Source organism: Anomaloglossus baeobatrachus, chromosome 6 (assembly GCF_048569485.1).
Source record: "Anomaloglossus baeobatrachus isolate aAnoBae1 chromosome 6, aAnoBae1.hap1, whole genome shotgun sequence".
In the NCBI taxonomy this organism is placed as follows: Eukaryota; Metazoa; Chordata; class Amphibia; order Anura; family Aromobatidae; genus Anomaloglossus; species Anomaloglossus baeobatrachus.
The window spans coordinates 9,391,323-9,417,819 of NC_134358.1; the positions used below are offsets into that span (position 1 = coordinate 9,391,323).

At 48.6% G+C, this 26,497-nt stretch overlaps 1 protein-coding gene across 1 annotated transcript in view; it reads right to left on the reverse strand.

Moving 5' to 3' along the window:
- Positions 1 to 26,497, reverse strand: part of LOC142316931 (cytochrome P450 2C3-like) — a 135,856-nt gene that overhangs the window by 93,882 nt on the left and 15,477 nt on the right. Inside the window, exon 3 of the mRNA XM_075352705.1 lies at positions 12,512 to 12,674. Within this exon, the coding sequence (XP_075208820.1) occupies positions 12,512 to 12,674 (163 nt within the window). The remainder of the gene's footprint in view (positions 1 to 12,511; positions 12,675 to 26,497) is intronic.

A 26,497-nucleotide genomic window follows, 5' to 3' on the forward strand; every position in this document is an offset into this window, starting at 1 on the left:
GCACTACAGCCCCCAGCTGCTGAAGTTCTGGAACCTGTCCCGTGGCCCGTCGAGACAGCTCCTGTTGTGGCGGCCCCAGCCAAACCAACCTCCTTACTACCTGCAGCCTCGAGCAGCACAGTGGAAGAACTGGCAGCCCAGGTCCGTCGCCTGGATGGAGACCTTGCCAAAATCCTTGCTGCACTACAACCTCTGACCAGATCTCAGCCCCCAGCGCAGATACAGCTTGCTGACAGTCCCGAAGATGTTCCCTGGATGCAGCAGAGAAGCGCTAACAACCCGCGGAGCAGACCTCCAATCTGCTACAAGTGCCGTAAGCCGGGCCATGTTTACCGACAGTGCCCGTTAAACGAGCAACCCCTGGGGCCCCGGGCCAATCCTCAGGAGTAGAACACCGTGGCCCCCCGGACTGGCGAGACCGATACGTCGGGGCCCGCCCTATCATCCCTGTGGCTGTGGACGGCATACCCGTGATGGCTCTCTTGGACACTGGATCACAGGTAACTACCATACCGTACACATTGTATCAGCGATATTGGGCCACAGACGAGCTAGCGCCTCCAGACAATAGTATAAATTTGATTGCCGCTAATGGACTTCCATTGACCCAGGTGGGGTATAAAGAGGTGGCTATGACAGTGGGGCAAGCTGAACTGCAACACCAGGGTATGATTGTGATCATGAATGAGCCTAGTGATCATAACCCGAAAATAGTGTTGGGGACCAATGTGATGGAACACTGCATGGCTGATGTGCTGAACCTTTTGCAGCAGCTAGCCGCCACGGCGGCGGGGAGCCGGCAGAGGGCTGTGCAACGTGAGATCCGCGCCCTGATGTACCGCCAGCATGTAAGCTCAACCGGAGGGGAGATTGGTGGAGTGCGAGTGATGGATGTTGCTCCATTGACTGTGCCCCCTAGAAGTGAGATGATGATCTGGTGTAGGGCAGCAGTAGGGCCTCAGGGGCGTGACTACCCTGCAATGATGGAGCCCATGCCTTCTGAGCACTGGCCCACTGTAGTGGCCGCCCGAGGGGTGGTAGATGTGAAGAAAGGGAGAGTGCCTGTGAGAGTGTTAAACTGTGGGGAAGAGGAGGTTAGGCTTCCCCGGTATGCCACCATTGCCAAACTGCTCACCCTAGACCCTCACACTATCCAGGAAGCCCGTCCATCCACACTCCCACCTACCACCAGCACTTCCCCAACCGAGGGGGACACCAAGGAGTGGCACCAACAGCTACATGTGGGCACTGATGATACCCCTACACATCACAGGGCAGGGGTACACAGGGTAGTGCAGAAATACGAGCAGGTTTTCAGTAAGCACCCCCTAGACTTTGGGCAGATCAGGGGGGTCCAACACCACATTCCCACAGGTGAACATCCCCCTATCAAAGAGAGGTATAGACCTATTCCCCCTGCACATTCCCTGTGTGCCAAAGATATGTTGAAGAATATGAAGGAGGCAGGGGTTATTCGGGACAGTTGTAGTCCCTGGGCCGCTCCGTTGGTACTGGTCAAGAAGAAGGATGGTACCATGCGGATGTGTGTGGACTACCGGAAGATCAACCAGATAACCCATAAGGATGCATATCCATTGCCTCGTATTGAAGAATCTTTGGCTGCACTGAGAACTGCAAACTACTTCTCGACCCTTGACCTCACCAGCGGATACTGGCAAGTGGCCGTGGCCCCCGAGGACCGGGAGAAGACCGCCTTCACCACCCCGATGGGGCTCTGCGAATTCAATAGCATGCCGTTTGGGCTGTGCAATGCCCCCGGGACCTTCCAACGGTTGATGGAATGCTGTCTGGGACATTTAAACTTCGAGACCGTCCTGCTGTATTTGGATGATGTGATTGTTTATTCCCAGACGTATGAGGCCCATCTGGAACACCTGGCCGAGGTGTTCGCGTCCCTTGCCAAGTTCGGGATGAAGTTGAAGCCCTCGAAGTGCCATCTGCTGAAACCAGGGTGCAGTATCTGGGACATGTGGTGAGTGCGGATGGCGTCGCCCCCGACCCTGAGAAGATCACTGCCATTCAGAGCTGGCCGAAACCAACCACAGTGAGGGAAGTAAGGCAGTTCCTGGGTCTGGTGGGGTACTATCGGCGCTTTATAAAGGGGTACACGAAGATGGCTGCCCCCATGCAAGATCTCCTCGTGGGACAGACCAAGGGCGGTAGACCCATTGGAGCCCCACTGTTGTGGGAGGACAAGCAGGAGGAGTCCTTTGGCCAGTTGAAGGCGGCCTTGACCGGAGAAGAGGTCTTGGCGTACCCTGACTATGGGCGCCCGTTTATCCTCCACACGGACGCCAGTAACGTGGGGCTGGGAGCGGTCTTGTCCCAGGTCCAGGATGGAAAGGAGAAGGTGATTGCCTACGCCAGCCGAAAACTCCGGCCGACCGAAAGGAACCCTGAGAACTATAGCTCCTTCAAGCTCGAGCTATTGGCGTTGGTGTGGGCTATCACAGAGCGGTTCCGCCACTACCTGGCGGCGGCAAAATTCACCGCGTTTACGGACAACAATCCGCTAACTCACCTGAACACGGCCAAGTTGGGCGCGCTGGAGCAGCGGTGGGTAGCCCGGTTAGCCAACTATGATTTCACCATAAAGTACCGAGCTGGTCGTGTCAACATCAATGCAGATGCACTCTCCCGGATGCCCCATTTGTCGGAAGAGGGGTGTGAGGATGACGACCTCGAGGAGATTGAGTTGCCTGCGTTTCACCAGCCGCCTACTGAGAGAGTGCAAGTATGTCAGCAACGGGTGGATCTGGACCCGCGGCCCAGTCAAGAGTGGCAGGACGCCCAGGACCAAGCGCCGGCTGTCCGCCTTGTCAAGGCCCTGGTAGAACAGGGTGCTATGGGAATAGACCCTGCCGCTCCAGCCGAAGCCCAACGCTTGTGGAAAGAACGGAAACGGCTCTACCTACACCAAGGGAGGCTGTACCGTGAGCTGGTCAACCCAAAGACCCATGAGAAAATATGCCAGTTGATCGTTCCTCAGGCCGAGGTTGCTACTGTCCTGCGGGCATACCATGATGGTGCTGGCCACTTCGGGTGGAAGAAGCTGGAGATGCTGTTGAGGGAGCGGTTCTATTGGAGTGGGATGCGTGAATCAGTGGAAGCCTGGTGCCGAGAGTGCGGTCCTTGTACACTGAGGAGAAAGGACGAGACTAGCCAGAGGGCACCGTTACATCCCATAGTCACCCATCAGCCGCTGGAGCTGGTCGCCCTGGACCATGTCAAACTCACCCCTAGCCGAAGTGGGTACACCTACGCATTGACCATGGTAGACCACTACTCAAGATTTATGGTGGTAGTCCCCGTTAAGGACCTGACTGGTCGAACCGCTGCCCGAGCGTTCCAGGCCTACTTCTGCCGACCCCATGGGTACCCCGAGAAGGTGCTGACTGACCAAGGCCCGGCTTTTGAAGCAGAAGTGTTTCACGAATTCTGCCAGTTGTACGGCTGCAAGAAGATCCGGACCACTCCGTACCACGCCCAGACCAACGGCATGTGCGAGAAAATGAATCACTTGGTCCTGGGGCTCCTCAAGACGCTACTGCTGGAAGAACGGAACATGTGGCCGGAAAAGTTACCCGACTTGGTCGACATGTACAATAATATCCCATCCAGCTCGACGAAGTGCACCCCAGCGTATCTGATGAGGGCCCGGCCTGGCCGCCTACCGGTGGATCTGGAGATGGGGTTGGAGGCTCCGGAAGCACTCCCTTCAACGGCAGAGTGGGAAAGTCGGAGGAGGGCCCAGTACCGGCAAATCCAGGACTATGTAGAGAAAAACCTCAGTCGAAGTCGAGAACAGCAAGAGCACCGGTTCAACCAGAAGGCGCCTGCAGGTCCTTTCCAGCCAGGAGATGTGGTGCTGAAACGGAAGAGAAAAGCCCACAAACTGGATGATCAGTGAGAGCAGGTCCCTTATGTTGTACAACCTACCGAGTGGGACAATGGGAAGACCTACCAGATCAGCCGTGACCAAGGGGGCACCCTGGCCACAGTATCTCGGGACCATCTAAAAAAATGCCCCCCAGCGTTGAAAACAGAGGCTGAAGTACCGATTCCTCCACCGGTGGAAAAGGCAGCAGAGGTGATCCACACTGTCATGGGTGACTTCCCAGCAAACTGGCCTACACAGAACGGCGCGGTGATACTTCCAGTGATACTGTTCCCACAACCCGTGGATGAAAAAGTAGTGGAGGCGGTTAACCGTGAGCCAGAACAAGTGCCAGTGCCCAGGGATGAACCTGTACCCAGCCCCCCTGCACCTCCGCCTGCCCCACACTCTAGCAGGGAGGAGGAACCGATTGTTCCCTCTACCCCACTGTCTAGCACCACTGACACCGGGCCCCGGAGGTCCACCCGTTCCAACCTAGGTAGACCCCCACTTAGGTACAGGGAGACCGTTCTATGAGTAAGAGGGGCCCGCAAATGTAAAAGAGTGTTGTGAGTTTGTTTGAAAAAGTTAAAAGTTGAAAGTTTTGAAAAATGGAAAAAACACTGATTGAACCGAGTTTTCACCTGATTCACCGTGTGATTTGCAACCGGCTGGAGCCGGCACCGTTGTCCCCGTGGGGACCGTTTAAAGTTTAAAAATGCATGGGAACTAGCCATGGACAAGCACGTGAACTCTGCAGGGCAACCACAAACGTTAGTGGCTTGTAAATATGTTGGGTACCGTTACCGTTTCCGCAATGCCGCCTCCGGAGAGGCAGGTTGGAGGGAGGGCCCTGAGCAGAGCAGGCCAGGGCCCAGCCACCAAAAGGACCGGTGGCCACCCTCTGGAGGGAAGGACAGATCCCGCTCGGGTGACTTGTGCTGGACTGTGGGTCAAGGGGTGCTGCCTGGGTTTTAGGGGCAGCATCAGGGCCAGGTTGCTTGGGTGGGAGAGAGCGGAAACCGTGACCGTACACCGTTGAAACGTTAAAAGTAAAATGTGCCTCCCGTCTTGGGAAGAGTTGATTAAAAATGTCATGCATGTTTGTTTAACCCTGTTATCCCCTTTTTACAGAAAAATAAAACCGGTGTAGGACGGCAGCCCGCGGACAGTCTGCATTTTGCTAAGGGGGAATGTGTCGCCCTGGGCAAGCCAGGGGACACAGATAACAACACCACTACACCCCACACTCCAGGTAGGCACACCTGCTAACCAGAAACCCTTGTTGCCTTCCTCCAAGAGTCTGTTGATGCACACCAGGGGGTGGGCCAGGCGGTTGGCTCCGCCCACCAAGGAGCTCACAACTCTGGAGGCGGGAAAAACCAGGCAGTCAGCTCAGGGAAGAGCTTGAGAACAGAGATTAGCCCAGGCAGGGCTTGAGTAAACATCGAGAGTAGCCCAGGCAGGGGCTAGAGGAAACAACCAGAAGTGAAAGTGAAGGAGAGGAAAGTGGAAAAGGAGGAAAGCAAGAAGTGGAGAGAGCGCAGAGAGTGCGCAGAGCCTGAGAGCCCAGCTGTGTGTAGGGCTAGAACAGCAAGGTCAGCGACGGCGGTGACTGTTTGGAGGGGGACCGTTTGGAAGTTCCTGGAAGGACCCCGTTGGCTGTGTGCCCGGTGGTCTGGAGCAGTGTTCCGAAGGACAGTCAGCACCAGGGCAGGGGCCTCTCGGACCCCGGCAAGGCTAGGAGTCGCCCAATTTGCCGAATCCGTCAGTGAAGGGGACGCAGATCCCCCAGCAACAAAGTCCCGATTGACGGCAACAGCCCGACCATTACCGGGGAGACACCGCCACCGCCAAGGCACCAGTTTCCCCAGGGCCAGCGCCTGCGGGCAAAGTGTAGAGCTCCTCCGGCCCAGATTGCAGTCGGGGAGCGGGTAACCGGAGGGAATCCACCGCTACCATCAGTCAAACAGGTGCAAGGAAGAGAGACGTCACCGTCACCTACCGGGAGTGCAGGTGCAGCCGTCTGTGGGACCGTCCTACCAGCCGTTGGTTTACCGTACAAACTGTGTCCGTGTCTCAGGCTGAGTGAGTACCACAGTGCCGCAAGGCACAGCGCTGCCCCCGCGTCCCTGCGCCCTCCAGGCCCTACACTTCACATCTCTTCACCGGGCCCCGGGATCACCAACCCCTACCCACGGAGGGGCAACACAACACCTGGCTGCTCCCCATCACCATCCCCGGGACCCCCACACTGAGCAGCGGTGGTGCCATCACCGCAACCGTGGGTGGCGTCACGAGCTATAATCCCAACAAACACCCCCCTTTCACTCACGGGCGAGGAGCGTCGCTCGAGACACCCCGGGATCCGGCCCGCAGCTCGAGCCACCAGGAGCAACTGCCGGACCCGAGCAGAAGGGGTGAGCGCGGTGTGCTGACACCCTCCTCCCCGCCCGCGACAAGTACACCAGCGCCATCCGGGCACAACATCGCACCGCAGCACGGCACCTTGCACCCCGACAACACCAACGTCGCCCGTCCCTCCGGGCCCCGAGACACACCGCTTCTACCCAGGGAGGGGCTAACATCCAAGCTGCGCCTGCAACACCGATCCCGGGAGCCCCCCTTCACTCCAGCCGCAGCGGTGGTGCATCCCGTCACCACGACCAGTGGGTGGCGTCATGACCCGTACAAGAACAACGCGGCCCCCGACTGCGCACCTCATCCCACACCACCACCCTACTGCCTCCCCTTAACAGAGCGATGTGGCCCCCAGTCCGGAGGCACTCGAGCCACCGACAACCCGAGCCCGGACCTCGAGCGGCTCGGCCCCAACCGAAGGAGCAGCCGAGCCCTCTCAGGGCGGTACATATGCGCTTGGCGCCATTATTTCAGAGACCAATTGTTCCGCAGTCTTCATCCACAGCTCCTCCTAAACTTATGCAAGTAGACTGAATGAAGCTAGCGAACCATCGTCACCAAAGGGGAAATCTACTGTGGCAGTCCTGAACATCTTATCTGCTTCTGTCCTGAGAAGCCAGGAAACTTCCAAACCTAGAGTCTGTTGGAGAGGCTACCCTGCATGAGACCAACTCGCCTCTGACTCTGTGAGTGACCATTTCCTTTGGCAACACTCAATTTCTTGAGTCGAACTGTCAGGAAACCATACAAAAGACCATGATGAATCAGTATCAGATTCCCATCCCACATCTTCCAACTTCTTTGATGGTGTCGTCGGTTGATGGTAAAGCCCTGTCTGAGGTCATCCAATTCATTACGAAGCAAGTAGAACACTGAGTGGTAATTCTGCCCTCCATGCAGATCACCTTCTATGTGCTACCAAGCCTGTTCCATACCCTGCTCCTTGGATAACTATGGCTACGAGTGCACAAGCCCATCTTGCACTGGAGATCTAGAGAAACACTTTGTTGGGGTCAGTCTTGCCACGAGAGATGTCTCATGCCTGTCCGTCCTCCGCGACTGCCAACAATTCAGTCAAAACTATCGGGCCTGCCACCCGCCTATTGGTTCTACGTAGATGTCTTCTATTAGCAGGAAGCAGAGACATTAGCTTCACAAAGGCTGTATGACTTTTGTCAAGCCGAGACCCATGCCATATCTGAGTACATCAAAGAGAATCTGGCAAGGGAATTTATTCAGAAATCGAGTAATGCCATTCAGGCTCAATGCCCCTGCTGTCCAAGACTATGTAAATGATATTTTTCAAGATCTTTATCAACTCATGTGGTCGTGTACCTGGATGACATCTTGGTGTTCTCTCCCGACACACAGGAGGAATGTTTGCCAGGTCCTGCATAGATTGAGGGAGAATCATCTGTAGGTCAAGTTCGAGGTGCCTGTATAACATGTCCTGTCAGTAGTCTACACGCTTTCTAGTTGTCGGGTCCCCTGAACTTGTACCTGTCTTGACTACATTTAACAGTGTTCCGGTCTCTCTACCAGACCAGTCTTTCCACACCTGAGTTCCTAAGTCTGTTCAAGTCCTGTGTTCCTGTATCTAAGTCCTGCCAATTTCTGCTGTACAGTCTGTACCAGCCATTCTGGTAGTACCTGTAATCTAGTATGTACCAGCCATGATGCTAGTACCTGATGTCCAGTCTGTACAAGCTGTCCTTTCTGTACCAGCCATCCTGCCAGTACCTGCCAACCGGTCTTTTCCAGATTTCCTGCCTGTACCTAAGTCCAAACCTGTTTGGTTGACTCCTGGAGTCATCTGCTGCAAAACGGAGGCCTGCCCTGGGGTCATACCTGGCAGCTATCTTCTAGCACAAGCCTAACCTGACTATCAGAGGCTCTAGTGAAGATGAGGTCGTTTTTTAGTCATGCCCCTCCAAGTCACGGCCCATGGCAAATTGGGTTCACACCTACCAATGTGACACAGCTCCATCATCATAAGAGGAAGCCTTAGAACAGCACAATCCAGAAAAGCAGCTGTCTTTGTGGCGCCCCTGACCTGGTCAGGCACCACTGAGTACTGCACCCATGCTGGGGACAGTACAATACAGGTAATCCAGAAGGCTGACCGAGGTGTGACTACACAGGCGCATAGTGATCAGGTCTCACACATGTACCTTTGAGAGGACCCCTGGGGATCCCAGGAGGGGGCAAAGCCTTCACCTCCACTGGAATAGTGGAGGGGGCCAAAAGCCTCCATCTCCACTCAAGGGGTGTGGTAAGAGAGCCTGGTTGCTAGGTGGCGTAGGCAAGAACAGGAGAGGAGGGGCAGTGAGCCGGTTTAGTGCAGAGTCCAGGGAGCTCCGAGGAGAGCAGACCCCTGGGGCTGTTGCAGTCTAACAGCGCCCGCGCAGTGGCTACCGACGGGGGAGAACGGTCACCTAGGAGTGCTACCCGAAATCCATCTTCAGCTAAAGAGAGAGCACGGAGTGGGAAGTAAGGAGACTGCTATGGAGTACCAGGCCCAAACGGGCGGCAGATCCCGGAGCGGGGATAGATCCACCTTTCCTTGCTAAACCTGCCGGTGTGGGGCCCTCAAAGCCCACACCACAACACCCAAAAGCCGCAGCCACGTAGCCACAGTTAGGGCCCATAGTTCACAGGAGGCAAGCAGCTGGAGTGATCTGGTCCAGGCGACAAGCAAACGGCAACTGAAGGGGAGAGAGGCTTCAGCAACTTCCCTGGGTGACCCCCATAGGGACTAAAAGTCGGGGTTACCCCAAACCACTAAGGGCTAAGGAAGGCGAGTCGGTAGTCACCATCATAAGTCAGCCTGAAGGATACCTGGTTCCAGCCTGGTTCATCCCAGCTACGCCCGGGTTACTCACCCTGCCATCAACTGTGAGTAAAACCCCTGAAAGACATCCTGCTTGTGTGGAGTTATTCTGCGCCTTGTGGTTCTACACACCTACACAGGGCCCTGGGGCATGCCTCACCCTCAGGAGGCTATTACAACTAACTGCACCCACCATCAGCCCCAGGCGTCCCTTAATCTGCAGTGGCGGTCCGCACTGACCGCAATTCTGAGAGTGGCGTCACGACAATCCTACAAGAAGGTTTCTTACCTGTGACCAGACTGAGCCAGTGGAGTCCCTGAAGGTAATGCACCGACACTGCACATGCGGGGCTTCACATCTTCTCTGGGCAAGAGCCCATTACAATTAGAGATGATCCTGCCAAGGATCGGAACTGTCAAGGATCTCCGAGCCCGCCTGAGAGTCTGGGCAGCTATCGTGAATACAGATGAAACGCATAGGGGTGGCACATAGTTAGGCACGGACACTGTAGGGAATGCGCGACCACCCGTTCTGCCTCGCAGACATTCAGTATCTCAGCTGTCATGCTTGGCTAAGCTGACAGGGAACCGCTGCTGCCAGTCACACTGATCTGCTGGGCGTGAGCACACAGCCATTTGCTGGGGTAACCTCTGTCCAGCATGGAAATATCATTAGCTTGGGCACCCTTTCCTCTAAAAGTTATATCTTAAATATAAGGAACTCGTATGTTAGACAGTGATATATTTTCAATTTTGGAGTTCAGTTCATCTGTATACAGTATATACACGGTGAACGAGATGGGGAATAGTAACTATTTGTGTTCGGAGAAGGCTTACCGAATGCCGAGTACTATTCCCATTAGGTTTGTTATCCGTGACAAATACCAGAATAGCACTGTGGGATTCATTACAAATAATCCGAACAGGAATAGTTACTATTCGCTCATCATTAATTGTTACCCTTTTGCTTGTCAGTGTACAAAAAAAAGAGGAAAGAAGTGTGCAACAATACTGGGATCACCAAATAAATATACTCTCAATGAAAATTCATAAGGACAAGACAAACATCAAATAGTTAAAAATAATTAAGGCTCAAGGCTGTGGATGTCTCCAAAGGAGTGTCTGTGATGAGGTTACACCAGACCGCATCGGCCTAATAGATAACAACTCATGAAAGAGGTTCCTGAGATATGTAACAATATAACAGCCCCCAATTGACTGATGTAGAAAATAAATATGAGCTGGAGGAGACAAAAAGTAAATGTAGATGGAAAAAACAATGATAAACAGTAAAATAACCTCGCGATGAGTAAAAGAGAGAACCATTGAGCTACTAAACAGAAAACACCAGATCAATAGCACACCATGGCCAGCCGTGAGACGCAGATGGAAAAGACCAAAAAATAGCCAAAATATAAAATATACCAAACAGCCAAGAGTTCAAAGGAATATTGGAAAATGCTCCAAGAATTGCAGACGTGACAGGAGCCTGTGATCTGAGGCCGAAGGAGTCCGATGGGAAAAAGATGAACCCAATAACCCCACACGTATCGCCACCTGTGTGCGGCTTCATCAAGGGTGGGAAGTGTGATGGAAGCCAGAAGGCCTTAAATATACACCAGAATTGAATGACTTACCAGGTGTAGCTTATTACACACACTCCTATGGGGTCATACATAGCCTTGGGCTTTTTAATTATTTTGAACTATTTGATGTTTGTCTTGTCCTTATGAATTTTCAATAAAAGTACCGTATTTTTCGTATTATAAGTCGCACTTTTCCTCCCAAAAATTTGGGTGAGGTGAATTGGCAGGGGGCTGTCTGTGCGGCTCTTTGTGCAGGCGGGCAGCCAGGTGTGTGCGGGTGGCCGGGTGCGTGTCGGTGCGTGCAGGTGGCCAGCAGGGCGGCTGTCCTTGCGTGTGGGTGGCCAGGCGCCTGTCGGTGCGTGCAAGCGTCCAGCAGGTGGACTGCGGTGGCTGTGCGGCAGGTGTCCTAGTCTGTCCGCGGTCCCAGCTTCAAATGATTGTGCCAGAAGTCAGTGCATGCGCAGATGGAGCTCTTGGATGAAAGCTCCATCTGCTCACGCGCCACTGTGGGCGCTTTTTCTTTGAAGCCTGGACTGTGGACAGACTCGGACATTTGCCACACCGGCTTGCTCCAACACACAACCACCGCAGCTTCCGCTGCCACCACTGACCCGCCGCTGCAACCACTGACCCGCTGCCAGCACAGCCTCTACCTTCTGTGACCCCGCTCCACCACCGCTGCCGCCCCCCTCCAGTGAGACAAAACTGGCGTTTAAGACGGACCCCATTTTTTGTTTTTACTTTTTTTATCTCTAAATTTGGGGTGCGTCTTATAATCCAGTGCGTCTTATAAAATGAAAAATACTGTATATTTATTTGATGAGTCGAGTATCATGGCACACACCTTTTTTTTGTACTTATATAGAGGTGATAGAACAACATCTGCTCCATCCAGACATTGTCTGTTTCAGGGAAGGCCTTGTCTAATTCAGCCGGACAATCGATAATGTGTGTGGCATTACACAACGAAAAATATGGACTGAGGAGCAGCAAGAATCCAACATCAGACTAGAAGACGACAACGTTCCTCTCCCAAAACTCCAGCGATTGTCTCCTCACTTCTCTGAAGTTTACCAGCTGGTGTAAGAAGAGGTGAAGCCATACAATGGTGGACACGGCCCAGGAACAACGTTTTTCAGATGTGTTACCATCAAGTTAATTTATTTAAATGATATGGAAAAATGTCTAAAGTCCACCTTGTGATCTCTGTCCTATGTTCAGCGTGGATAATATACGGTGAGAAGAGATTTCCACATCATTACAGTCTTGTTTTCTTTACATTTTACAGTGTCCCAATGTTTTTTGGATTTGTATTTGTACATGAGACATTACACGGAGGAGCCATCGCGCCTGGGTAAATACTGAAGAGGCCTCTTCATTTTGCCAATCGTTGGCGCCCCTTATTCATTAGGCATAGCCCATCCATATTTTACTTATAGAAAACATCTTTCATGCTGATTATACTACTGAACGTAAGACGTGGCTAATATTACATAGAAATGTCCTCATCCCCCTCCAGACGTCTGTAGATATGGGGAAGATACCAATATTATTTGCAACCTAAAACTTTTGGGGTGTCCACTATCCTTTTGCTGATCTCCTAAACTTTTAGTTTATCTAGCTGTGTGGTCTGTCCGCCCTTCTGATTTTACTCTGTTTTGCAGAAATAGTAACTGCAGCTTCATCTCCCTCCTCCTCTTTCTAACCTGTATCTAAATCAGTTTCTGAGAGGAGGGTGGTAGACTCTGACAGCTCCTGATGATGCTTTAATCTCACCATGTCCCTTGGTGATGATGTGCAACACTGGGATGGTGGGTCGTGCACTGAACTGCTCGGCGTGATTGATCAGGGCGTCTTTCACCGTCTCATAGCCGCACAGGATGATCACAGGTTCAGACATTTTCCAGATGGTGAATACTGAGCCGTATTTTTGGCTGAGCTGATGGAGGAAACACATTAGAGAAATTATCAACAAGCTGTCATACACTGTGTTCAGAATTATTAGGCAAATGAGTATTTTGCTCACATGATACTTGTTATACATGTCGTCCTACTCCAGGCTGTATAGGCTGAGAGACAACTACCAATTAAGTAAATCTGGTGATGTGCATCTCTGTAATGAGGAGGGGTGCGGTGTAATGACACAACACCCTATATAAGGGGGGCTTAATTATTAGGCAACTTCCTTTCCTTTGGCAAAATGGGTCAGAAGAGAGATTTGACGGGCTCTGAAAAGTCCACAGTTGTGAGATGTCTTGCAGAGGGATGCAGCAGTCTTTTGAAGCGTGATCACCAAACAATCAAGCGTTTCATAGCAAATAGCCAACAGGGTCGCAAGAAGCGTGTTGGGTAAAAAAGGCACAAAATAACTGCCCATGAATTGAGGAAAATCAAGCGTGACGCTGCCAAGATGCCATTTGCCACCAGTTTGGCCATATTTCAGAGCTGCAACGTTACTGGAGTATCAAAAAGCACAAGGTGTGCCATACTCAGGGACATGGCCAAGGTAAGGAAGGCTGAAAACCACCACCTCTGACCAAGAAACAGAAGATAAGACGTCAAGACTGGGCCAAGAAATATCTTAAGACTGATTCTTCACAGGTTTTATGGATGATGAAATGAGAGTGACTCTTGATGGGCAGATGGATGGGCCAGAGGCTGGATCAGTAAAGGGCAGAGAGCTCCACTCCGACTCAGACGCCAGCAAGATGGAGGTGGGTACTGGTATGGGCTGGGATCAGCAAAAATCAACTTGTGGGACCTTTTTGGGTTGAGGATGGAGTGAAGCTCAACTCCCAGACCTACTGCCAGTTTCTGGAAGACAACTTCATCAAGCAGTGGAACAGGAAGAAGTCGCTATCGTTCAAGAAAAACATGATTTTCATGAAGAACAATGCTCCATCACATGCATCCAAACTTCTCCACAGCGTGGCTGGCCAGTAAAAGCTTAAAAGATGAAAAAATAATGACATGGCCTCCTTGTTCACCTGATCTGAACCCCATAGAGAACCTGTGGTCCCTCATAAAATGTGAGATCTACAGGGAGGGAAAACAGTCCAACTCTGGGAGCAGTGTCTGGAGGCTGTGGTGTCTGGAGTCTGTGGTGGCTGGAGGCTGTGGTGTGTGGAGGCTGTGGTGGCTGGAGGCTGCGGTGGCTGGAGGCTGCGGTGTCTGGAGGCTGCGGTGTCTGGAGGCTGCGGTGGCTGGAGGCTGCGGTGGCTGGAGGCTGCGGTGGCTGGAGGCTGTGGTGGCTGGAGGCTGCGGTGGCTGGAGGCTGCGGTGGCTGGAGGCTGCGGTGGCTGGAGGCTGCGGTGTCTGGAGGCTGCGGTGTCTGGAGGCTGCGGTGTCTGGAGGCTGCGGTGGCTGGAGGCTGTGGTGGCTGGAGGCTGCGGTGGCTGGAGGCTGCGGTGGCTGGAGGCTGTGGTGGCTGGAGGCTGCGGTGACTGCTGCACGCAATGTTGATCATAAACAGATCAAGCAATGACAGAATCTATGGATGGTGGCTGCTGAGTGTCATCAGAAAAAAAGGGGGCTATATTGGTCACTCATTTTTTGGGTTTTGTTTTTGCATGTCAGAAATGTTTATTTCTATATTTTGTGCAGTTATATTGGTTTACCTGGGGAAACTAAACAAGTGAGATGGAATAGATTTGGTTTTTATTAAGTTGCCTAATAATTCTGCACAGTAATCATTACCTGCACAAACAGATCCTCCTAAGATAGCCAAATCTAAAAAACCCCTCCAACTGCCAAAAATATTAAGCTTTGATATTTATGAGTCTTTTGGGTTGATTGAGAACATAGTTGTTGACCAATAATAAAAAAAACTTCTAAAATACAACTTGCCTAATAATTCTGCACACGGTGTACATTCCACTTCTCTAAACCTGGATCTCTTACAATTCACAGTGTGTGCTGCGGCCATTCTCTACAGAAAAGGACATCTACTTAATCTGACAGGTTTCTTCCATATATTCTACAGGAGATAGTACAGTGCACAGTGTTTCTTGTACTTTGCTGCCATCTACTGGCCTTTGTTATAATATGTTTTCATGTGTTATATTGTAGTTTTCCCATGATGCCTCTCTCTGTGTAACTCCTCCTATCTTTTCCTCACATCCTTTCTTTCTGGTCAGCGCCATCTTAGCTACACATGTATCAGGACTGCAGAGAGGATTCTCCTGTTACCTCTATATTATATTCTCTGTCATCTCCCATGACTTGGGAATTATTCAATGTTTTCATTGCTGTGTATTGTCTTTCTGTTGCTAGGGAGAAGCTTTGACTTTCCTTGTATTTTGTTCCTTCCTCCTCCCGGTAGCTCTGTGATGTCAGCATTCCCTGCCCTTCTCCGTGTAGTGTTTGTAGCAGCCATCTTATATGTAACATGCTGTATACTCTCTGGAGAAAACCACTGTTTTTACCTGCTGCATTATCATCAATACAAGATTTTCAGTTAAAACATTCCTCTTTTTCAGGAGTCGTCTTGCAATGAGATTGTGGCCGAGTTAAACTATCTGAGGAGCCGATATGCATGTGAGTACGGTAATACAAATAACCGAGTAAAACTGTCTGTTCAGGTGCCATCTTCATCCTCCGTATCCATGAGTCAGAATGGTAAAAAGAGTGACCTGCCTTCAGAGACAGCAACACAAGGTCTATGTAATCCCAGAGGACAAGGCCATTTTCCAGATATACTGTTAAGCCAGATCCCAGCTTACATAAGAATCTGCAATTCTGCAGCTGCCCCTGTATTAGCAGCTAATTCCAGTGAGGAATACAACAACCCTCATCATTGCACTCTTCCTGCTGCAGCTTATCATGTCTGAAGGAAGGGTTACTCTGTCCCTACCAGACTTAGAATCACAGGAAAGAGACCCAGATCCCCGTCCTCCATCTACTGAAAGGGGGAAATTCTCAGTCTAGCCCACATGGAAGGTTAAGGAAAACTTAGAGACTGCAAAATGGGAATTATCTCGTAATGTGTCTTTCCTATGGAAAAAAGGTGCTGAGTCACAGACACTGTATCAAGGCCGGCTTCTCAGGAGTTACCACTAGAGGGAGCCCTAGAACAATTGTGATACCAATTATATATGGAGACGTGGTAGAAATACGTCACTGTTCTGCAAAGCCTGAATCTGCCAAAGTCTTTAAACAAATTGCAAGTTTTCCAGCAACTTAATTCTGAAAGAGACCGCACTGTATGTGATATTTAGACCAAGAGAGCGGCTAGAATGGATACCAGATAAATCGATTCAGTCATCCAAATCCACTAAGCACTCAAAACGCTCATCTAGATCAAGTTCTTCAAAATATTTTCTCAGCGAGCAGCTTATAAGAACACGTGCTAAAGCGGAAACGACTAAGATACAAGCCGCCTTTGTGCAAAAGAGGGGAAGAAATGGATACAGACACAGCATGCAAAAAAGCAGAAATAGATGCAGACACAGCATGCAAGGAAGCAGAAATAGATGCAGACACAGCATGCAAGGAAGCAGAAATAGATGCAGACACAGCATGCAAGGAAGCAGAAATAGATGCAGACACAGCATGCAAGGAAGCAGAAATAGATGCAGACACAGCATGCAAGGATGCAGAAATAGATGCAGACACAGCACACAAGGAAGCAGAAATAGATGCAGACACAGCACACAAGGAAGCAGAAATAGATGCAGACACAGCATGCAAAAAAGCAGAAAGAGATGCAGACACAGCATGCAAGGAAGCAGAAATAGATGCAGACACAGCACACAAGGAAGCAGAAATAGATGCAGACACAGCACACAAGGAAGCAGAAATAGATGCAGACACAGCATGCAAGGAAGCAGAAATAGATACAGACACAGCATGCAAGGAAGCAGAAATAGATGCAGACACAGCACACAAGGAAGCAGAAATAGATGCAGACACAGCATGCAAGGAAGCAGAAATAGATACAGTCACAGCATGCAAGGAAGCAGAAATAGATGCAGACACAGCACACAAGGAAGCAGAAATAGATACAGACACAGCACACAAGGAAGCAGAAATAGATACAGACACAGCATGCAAGGAAGCAGAAATAGATGCAGACACAGCATGCAAGGAAGCAGAAATAGATACAGACACAGCATGCAAGGAAGCAGAAATAGATACAGACACAGCATGCAAGGAAGCAGAAATAGATACAGTCACAGCATGCAAGGAAGCAGAAATAGATGCAGACACAGCACACAAGGAAGCAGAAATAGATACAGACACAGCACACAAGGAAGCAGAAATAGATACAGACACAGCATGCAAGGAAGCAGAAATAGATGCAGACACAGCATGCAAGGAAGCAGAAATAGATACAGACACAGCACACAAGGAAGCAGAAATAGATACAGACACAGCATGCAAGGAAGCAGAAATAGATACAGACACAGCATGCAAGGAAGCAGAAATAGATGCAGACACAGCATGCAAGGAAGCAGAAATAGATGCAGACACAGCACACAAGGAAGCAGAAATAGATGCAGACACAGCACACAAGGAAGCAGAAATAGATGCAGACACAGCATGCAAGGAAGCAGAAATAGATACAGACACAGCATGCAAGGAAGCAGAAATAGATGCAGACACAGCACGCAAGGAAGCAGAAATAGATGCAGACACAGCACGCAAGGAAGCAGAAATAGATGCAGACACAGCATGCAAGGAAGCAGAAATAGATACAGACACAGCATGCAAGGAAGCAGAAATAGATGCAGACACAGCACACAAGGAAGCAGAAATAGATGCAGACACAGCACACAAGGAAGCAGTAATAGATACAGACACAGCACGCAAGGAAGCAGAAATAGATACAGACACAGCATGCAAGGAAGCAGAAATAGATGCAGACACAGCATGCAAGGAAGCAGAAATAGATGCAGACACAGCATGCAAGGAAGCAGAAATAGATGCAGACACAGCACACAAGGAAGCAGTAATAGATGCAGACACAGCATGCAAGGAAGCAGAAATAGATGCAGACACAGCATGCAAGGAAGCAGAAATAGATACAGACACAGCATGCAAGGAAGCAGAAATAGATGCAGACACAGCACACAAGGAAGCAGAAATAGATGCAGACACAGCATGCAAGGAAGCAGAAATAGATACAGACACAGCATGCAAGGAAGCAGAAATAGATGCAGACACAGCACACAAGGAAGCAGAAATAGATACAGACACAGCATGCAAGGAAGCAGAAATAGATACAGACACAGCATGCAAGGAAGCAGAAATAGATGCAGACACAGCACACAAGGAAGCAGAAATAGATACAGACACAGCATGCAAGAAAGCAGAAATAGATGCAGACACAGCACACAAGGAAGCAGAAATAGATACAGACACAGCATGCAAGGAAGCAGAAATAGATGCAGATACAGCACACAAGGAAGCAGAAATAGATGCAGACACAGCATGCAAGGAAGCAGAAATAGATGCAGATACAGCACACAAGGAAGCAGAAATAGATACAGACACAGCATGCAAGGAAGCAGAAATAGATGCAGACACAGCATGCAAGGAAGCAGAAATAGATGCAGACACAGCATGCAAGGAAGCAGAAATAGATACAGACACAGCATGCAAGGAAGCAGAAATAGATGCAGACACAGCATGCAAGGAAGCAGAAATAGATGCAGACACAGCATGCAAGGAAGCAGAAATAGATACAGACACAGCATGCAAGGAAGCAGAAATAGATGCAGACACAGCACACAAGGAAGCAGAAATAGATACAGACACAGCATGCAAGGAAGCAGAAATAGATACAGACACAGCATGCAAGGAAGCAGAAATAGATGCAGACACAGCACACAAGGAAGCAGAAATAGATACAGACACAGCATGCAAGAAAGCAGAAATAGATGCAGACACAGCACACAAGGAAGCAGAAATAGATACAGACACAGCATGCAAGGAAGCAGAAATAGATGCAGATACAGCACACAAGGAAGCAGAAATAGATGCAGACACAGCATGCAAGGAAGCAGAAATAGATGCAGATACAGCACACAAGGAAGCAGAAATAGATACAGACACAGCATGCAAGGAAGCAGAAATAGATGCAGACACAGCATGCAAGGAAGCAGAAATAGATACAGACACAGCATGCAAGGAAGCAGAAATAGATGCAGACACAGCACACAAGGAAGCAGAAATAGATGCAGACACAGCATGCAAGGAAGCAGAAATAGATGCAGACACAGCATGCAAGGAAGCAGAAATAGATGCAGACACAGCACACAAGGAAGCAGAAATAGATGCAGACACAGCATGCAAGGAAGCAGAAACAGCACACATGAAAGTGGAAATTGAAACTCTAGAGAAGGAATGTGAGCATGCAACAGTTAAAGGTCCTGGAGGATGCTATCAGTGGAAGTCAAAGAGACAGTGTCAGTTTGTGTGAAATGGATGTGTGGTGCCCCTGAATATATCAGGGTGCCACAGGGTACTGCAATCCTTACCCAAGGTGCAGGGCCTACCCCCCATGGTTCCATTTTCCTAAGAAACCAGTCTCACTACCATCAGCACAAATCCCAATCACACCTCACATCATGACCTGTCAGACACACCAGTGGCTGGTTAAGCTGGAATAGGGTCACCCACCTAGGGATCAGGCAGACTGGTGGGAGGGAGGAAGTGGGGTGAGAGCCCTCAAAGAGTGAGGAGCTGGAGTAGTAGCTTCCGGGGAGCTAGACCAAGATTGGGTTGCAGATGGTCGTCCGGGACCAGAGGAGTCGGGGACCGATGGTAGTGACATTGGAAGGGTGCGACTGACATAGTCTAGGAGGACTGTCGGCATCAGAAACCCAAAAGAACTGACCAGTACCGAGCACGACGGGGTACAGGACCCTAGGTCAGGAGCCGGTTCAACGTCCTGATAATTAACCTGGGAGGGAGAGTCTCTTTATGAACTTTCCTAGGAGCTCAGAGATTTAAGGCGACAGCACACCGCGGGGGATATGGCTTTCCAGTAACACGACCCACTAAAATCCCAAGTGCCAGCCATCAAGAGCACAGCTACACTATATATAGTGAGCGGGGCCCCAACAGCTTCAAGCTAAGGGGCCACAACAAAGAACTAAATTGTGCATGGAGGCGGCTCCGGATTACCAAGTGACACCGGTGGGAGCGGTCACCTGGACGGGCTCCCCGCAGTGACTGTGATGCACAGAGTCTTTGGTTTATCCTCAGTGTGAGTGTCTGCTTTATAATCCTCATCCTGCACCACGACTACCCACAGTGAGTACCCTGGTTCCCCTGCACCTTGTGCTCCCAAACATTTGACCAAAAACCCCAGAGGCCGGGGCCTTCCCTACCTGCGGATGGACTGACACCTTGCTGCTCCACACCATCTGCCCCGGTACTCCTTCCAGCAGCGGCGGTACTCCCATTACCGCAACCCGCAGGTGGCATCACGAACTTCTCCCCTGTAAATAATCCCCTTTCAAGGATCGAAGCGTGAGAGTGCCGCGCCCAGGTCTGGACCCCTCGAGCCATGACCATCCCGGATCCGACCACCCCAGTCTGCGCCGGGGCGGCACAGATGGAGAAGACCCCCTTAAACGCACAAGAAACTACGTGCTAAGCCAAGGCGGTGAACTGCTGACCATCACTAATGCTCCTGACGGTACTGACGCTCCACCAGGATGCCGATCCTTATGCAGCACCCTGCATTCAAGGCCAGTACAATGCTCCACCAGCTCTCAACCTTGAACTACCTTCATACCCCAGAATATGCCAGGACCATGCATCTCACCGACTCCACACGCTAATACCTACATGCAACCCAATATGCTGGTGGGTCACCATAATCTCAACAACCGCACAGTCGCACCTCCTATGCCGCAGAGACTATACCCACCAAACCAGTTGCTGAACTAAATGCCAATTGCACTCCATACTTCCCCACATTTCTAGGCCAAGACGCTACCCATCCTATGTACAGCATTGCCCAGCCCACAATTATGATTCCAAAGTCAGAAAGAACAGACATGTCTGACTTTGCAAGGTGTATGAATTGCCGTAAACTGTTGGAAATGTGCCTATAGAACCCTAACTAGTGACCTTGGCATCACTGCTGCTGAAGAGCTGGACCTGCTGATTAGGTGATGAGGACCACAATCCACAGAGCGGGTTAAGAGACTCAGGTCTATAAGTATCAGTAATCCAACGGCTGGTCTCATGGCTGCGTGGGAAAGACTAGAAACTTTGACAGTCCAGAAGCCATAGATGATGCACTGTTCAAGCGACTACAGAGTTTTCCGAAGATATCAAGCAAGGAAATTTCAAAATTCCTAGAGCTCAGTGACCTGCTGTTAAGACCTCCAGCTCCTACCTGGCCTCAGCTCCATGGACACTTCCCGTGGGGTAATCCCCATATTTTCCAAGCTACCACATAATGTACAAGAGACGTGAACCATGCTAGGGTTAAAATGCAAGAAAGACCATCAAGTGTCGTTTCTCCTGTTCTACTTCTGGGAGTTTATAAAACTTCCTATGGAGAACCCAGTGGCCCACTTTCATCTCCTTCTAAATACGTGAGTGCACGCTTCAATGACAGAAATGGCATGGGTCCAGTGCCAGTGAAGAAGATTAATATTCTTCCCTCACCAACATCAGCTACAGAAAAGAGCAACTAGGGTGAAAAGGTAGAAAACCCAAATCGTGAGTGTCCCATCTAATAGCCACATCCCTTAAAGAAGTACATCGGCTTCAGAAAGAGAGAGAAGTCCACATTTTCCCTGATGCATCTACAGAGGCCATAGCTGCAGTAGCTTACCTGAAGACCTTAGAAGAGAACAAGGTGTATTGTGGTTTCATCCTGGGTAAGGCCAAATTAACCCCAAAACCTGCACACTCCGTACCAAAGCTCGGACTTTGCACTGCAGTACTTGAAGTACCTTGGAATGATTTATAATGCCCCAACCCTCAATCGCAGCATGGCGGTCATGAAATTTGGGCGACATATTAGTCCGGAGCTACTATACTCCAACAACTCAGCCCTCAATCTTACCAGACACTTTATCCCCACGTTAGGGGTTCACTCTGTGCAGTAATTGCGTGCCACGTCCTAACGTTGAGAGAACAAACACATTTTTATCTTCGGATGGTACAACATATAAGATCACGCACAGCATTTCTTGTCAAACTCAAGCGGTTATTTATCAAGCAACTTGTCCATCCTCAATGATTTACATTGGTTTGACTGCGAGAGCCATGAAGGTGAGAATAAGAGAACATGGTAGAGACATCCGAGCGGCAGCCAATGAGCATAATGTAGAACAATTAAATCTCTCCCTAAACATTGTAAACTCCACCATGCATGTGATCCATCTGGCCTCCGTGTGGAAGGAATGGACTGAGTTCATATCGATGTACATGGAGGGAATTGTAGCCAAATTGTTACTCAGAGAGACAAGGTGGATATGGACTCGCCGTACCTTGCACCCGCACAGCTTAAATGAAAGCTAAACCTATTCTCCATTCCTCTAGTTCCCCGTTATTGTGCTCTCAATGTATTATACTGTAGTTTGCTTTAGTATTAGCCTTTTTAGTTGTTTTTTTTATAAATTATGTTTTATTCTAATTTTTTATTGTGAGCTACCAGCTACCATCTAGCCTTATTGATCCTGTAATCTTAAACTACACTGTGTCCGTGATCCTGTACACTAGATCCCTTTTTCAGGAAATGACCTCGTAATCTCAAGCGACAGAGTGCCCGAGGCGTCCTATATATCAAGATGCCTTTTTAAGTAAACCGATATTTGTGTAGATAAAATCTTGGTGCTGCTTTTCTACAATGTGTTATTTGTATGGAATACCATGGATTTGGGACTAATCTGTGGTGCCTAATTTCTATACTTTGGCATATTAATGTACCATACAGCATAATTTACTCGTTATGATATGCCCAGCTGTTTCACAACTGGGATTAGATCATGCAGTAGTAATATACAGCACTTCATGTTTCATCTTGGGAGAATTCATTGACCGGACATAACAATCATTGTGTATATCTATGACTGTATGGTCTCAAAGTGGAAAATGTGCATTATTATAGTTTGTGTGGCCAGCAGCTATAGTCAGTATAATTAACAACACTTTCATATATTTTGACATATTTATATATATACAGTTAGGTCCAGAAATATTTGGACAGTGACACAAGTTTTGTTATTTTAGCTGTTTACAAAAACATGTTCAGAAATACAATTCTATATATAATATGGGCTGAAAGTGCACACTCCCAGCTGCAATATGAGAGTTTTCACATCCAAATCGGAGAAAGGGTTTAGGAATCATAGCTCTGTAATGCATAGACTCCTCTTTTTCAAGGGACCAAAAGTAATTGGACAAGGGACTCTAAGGGCTGCAATTAACTCTGAAGGCGTCTCCCTCGTTAACCTGTAATCAATGAAGTAGTTAAAAGGTCTGGGGTTGATTACAGGTGTGTGGTTTTGCATTTGGAAGCTGTTGCTGTGACCAGACAACATGCGGTCTAAGGAACTCTCAATTGAGGTGAAGCAGAACATCCTGAGGCTGAAAAAAAAGAAAAACTCCATCAGAGAGATAGCAGACATGCTTGGAGTAGCAAAATCAACAGTCGGGTACATTCTGAGAAAAAAGGAATTGACTGGTGAGCTTGGGAACTCAAAAAGGCCTGGGCGTCCACGGATGACCACAGTGGTGGATGATCGCCGCATACTTTCTTTGGTGAAGAAGAACCCGTTCACAACATCAACTGAAGTCCAGAACACTCTCAGTGAAGTAGGTGTATCTGTCTCTAAGTCACCAGTAAAGAGAAGACTCCATGAAAGTAAATACAAAGGGTTCACATCTAGATGCAAACCATTCATCAATTCCAAAAATAGACAGGCCAGAGTTAAATTTGCTGAAAAACACCTCATGAAGCCAGCTCAGTTCTGGAAAAGTATTCTATGGACAGATGAGACCAAGATCAACCTGAACCAGAATGATGGGAAGAAAAAAGTTTGGAGAAGAAAGGGAACGGCACATGATCCAAGGCACACCACATCCTCTGTAAAGCATGGTGGAGGCAACGTGATGGCATGGGCATGCATGGCTTTCAATGGCACTGGGTCACTTGTGTTTATTGATGACATAACAGCAGACAAGAGTAGCCGGATGAATTCTGAAGTGTACCGGGATATACTTTCAGCCCAGATTCAGCCAAATGCCGCAAAGTTGATCGGACGGCGCTTCATAGTACAGATGGACAATGACCCCAAGCATACAGCCAAAGCTACCCAGGAGTTCATGAGTGCAAAAAAGTGGAACATTCTGCAATGGCCAAGTCAATCACCAGATCTTAACCCAATTGAGCATGCATTTCACTTGCTCAAATCCAGACTTAAGACGGAAAGACCCACAAACAAGCAAGACCTGAAGGCTGCGGCTGTAAAGGCCTGGCAAAGCATTAAGAAGGAGGAAACCCAGCGTTTGGTGATGTCCATGGGTTCCAGACTTAAGGCAGTGATTGCCTCCAAAGGATTCGCAACAAAATATTGAAACTAAAAATTTTTTTTGGGTTTGGTTTATTTGTCCAATTACTTTTGACCTCCTAAAATGTGGAGTGTTTGTAAAGAAATGTGACAATTCCTACAATTTCTATCAGATATTTTTGTTCAAACCTTCAAATTAAACGTTACAATCTGCACTTGAATTCTGTTGTAGAGGTTTCATTTCAAATCCAATGTGGTGGCATGCAGAGCCCAACTCGCCAAAATTGTGTCACTGGCCAAATATTTCTGGACCTAACTGTATACAGCCATATGAAAACGTTTGGGCACCCCTATTAATGTAACCTTTTTACTTTATAACAATTTGTTTTTTTGCTATTTCAGTGTCATATATCTAATAACTGATGGACTGAGGAATATTTCTGGATTGAAATGAGTTTTATTGTACTAACAGAAAATGTGCAATCCGCATTTAAACAAAATTTAACCGGTGCAAAAGTATGGGCACCTCAACATAAAAGTGACATTAATATTTTGTAGCTCCTCCTTTTGCAGAAATCACAGCCTCTAGTCGCTTCCTGTAGCTGTTAATGAGTTCCTGGATCCTGGATGAAGATATATTTGACCATTCCTGTTTACAAAACAATTCCAGTTCAGGTAAGTTTGATGGTCGCCGAGCATGGACAGCCGCTTCACATCATCCCACAGATTTTCAATGATATTCAGGTCTGGGGACTGGGATGGCCATTCCAGAACATTGTAATTGTTCCTCTGCATGAATGCCTGAGTAGATTTGGAGCGGTGTTTTGGATCATTGTCTTGCTGAAATATCCGTCCCCTGCGTAACTTCAACTTCATCACTGATTCTTGTACATTATTGTCAAGAATCTGCTGATACTGGGTTGAATCCATGCAACCCTTAACTTTAACAAGATTCCCGATGCCGGCATTGGCCACACAGCCCCAAAGCATGATGGAACCTCCACCAAATTTTACTGTGGGTAGCAAGTGCTTTTCTTGGAATGCCGTGTTTTTTTTCCTCCATGCATAATGCCTTTTTGTATGACCAAACAACTCAATCTTTGTTTCATCAGTCCACAGGACCTGCTTCCAAAATGTAACTGGCTTGTCCAAATGTGCTTTTGCATACCTCAGGCGACTCTGTTTGTGGCGTGCTTGCAGAAACGGCTTCTTTCACATCACTCTCCCATACAGCTTCTCCTTGTGCAACGTGCGCTGTATTGTTGACTAATGCACATTGACACCATCTGCAGCAAGATGATGCTGCAGGTCTTTGGAGGTGGTCTGTGGATTGTCCTTGACTGTTCTCATCATTCTTCTTCTCTGCCTTTCTGATATTTTTCTTGGCATGCCACTTCTGGGCTTAACAAGAACTGTACCTGTGTTCTTCCATTTCCTTACTATGTTCCTCATAGTGGAAACTGACAGTTTAAATCTCTGAGACAACTTTTTGTACCTTCCCCTGAACAACTATGCTGAATAATCTTTGTTTTCAGATCATTTGAGAGTTGTTTTGAGGAGCCCATGATGCCACTCTTCATAGGAGATTCATATAGGAGAACAACTTGCAAGTGGCCACCTTAAATACCTTTTCTCATGATTGGATGCACCGGCCTATGAAGTTCAAAGCTCAATGAGGTTACAAAACCAATTTAGTGCTTTAGTAAGTCAGTAAAAAGTAGTTAGGAGGGTTTAAATCAAGAAATTGATAAGGGTGCCCATACTTTTGCACCGGTCAAATTTTGATTAAATGCGGATTGCACCTTTTTTGTTAGTACAATAAACCTCGTTTCAATCCAGAAATATTACTGAGTCCATCAGTTATTAGATATATGAACCTGAAATAGCAAAAACCCAAATTGTTATAAAGAAAAAAGGTTAACATTAATAGGGGTGCCCAAACTTTTTCATATGACTGTAGACTATGTGGTCTCAATGCACATTTGGCACTTTATTATAGTTTCTGTGGCCTTTTTGGGTCCAAACACTCACTCTACCATGGTATATATTTTATACATTTGTTTATACTCACTACATAGATTCTTCCTCAATATCCCTGTTACAGATAGACAATGTCTGATGGTAATTTGCCCCTATTGTAGAAAATGCTGTATTATATTTTTAAATTTTAAGGATACAGTGGAACCTTAGATTACGAGTATAATTGGTTCCGGGAGTGCGCTCTTAAACCAAGTTACTCTTATATCAAAGCGAATATTCCCATAGGAAATAATTGAAACGC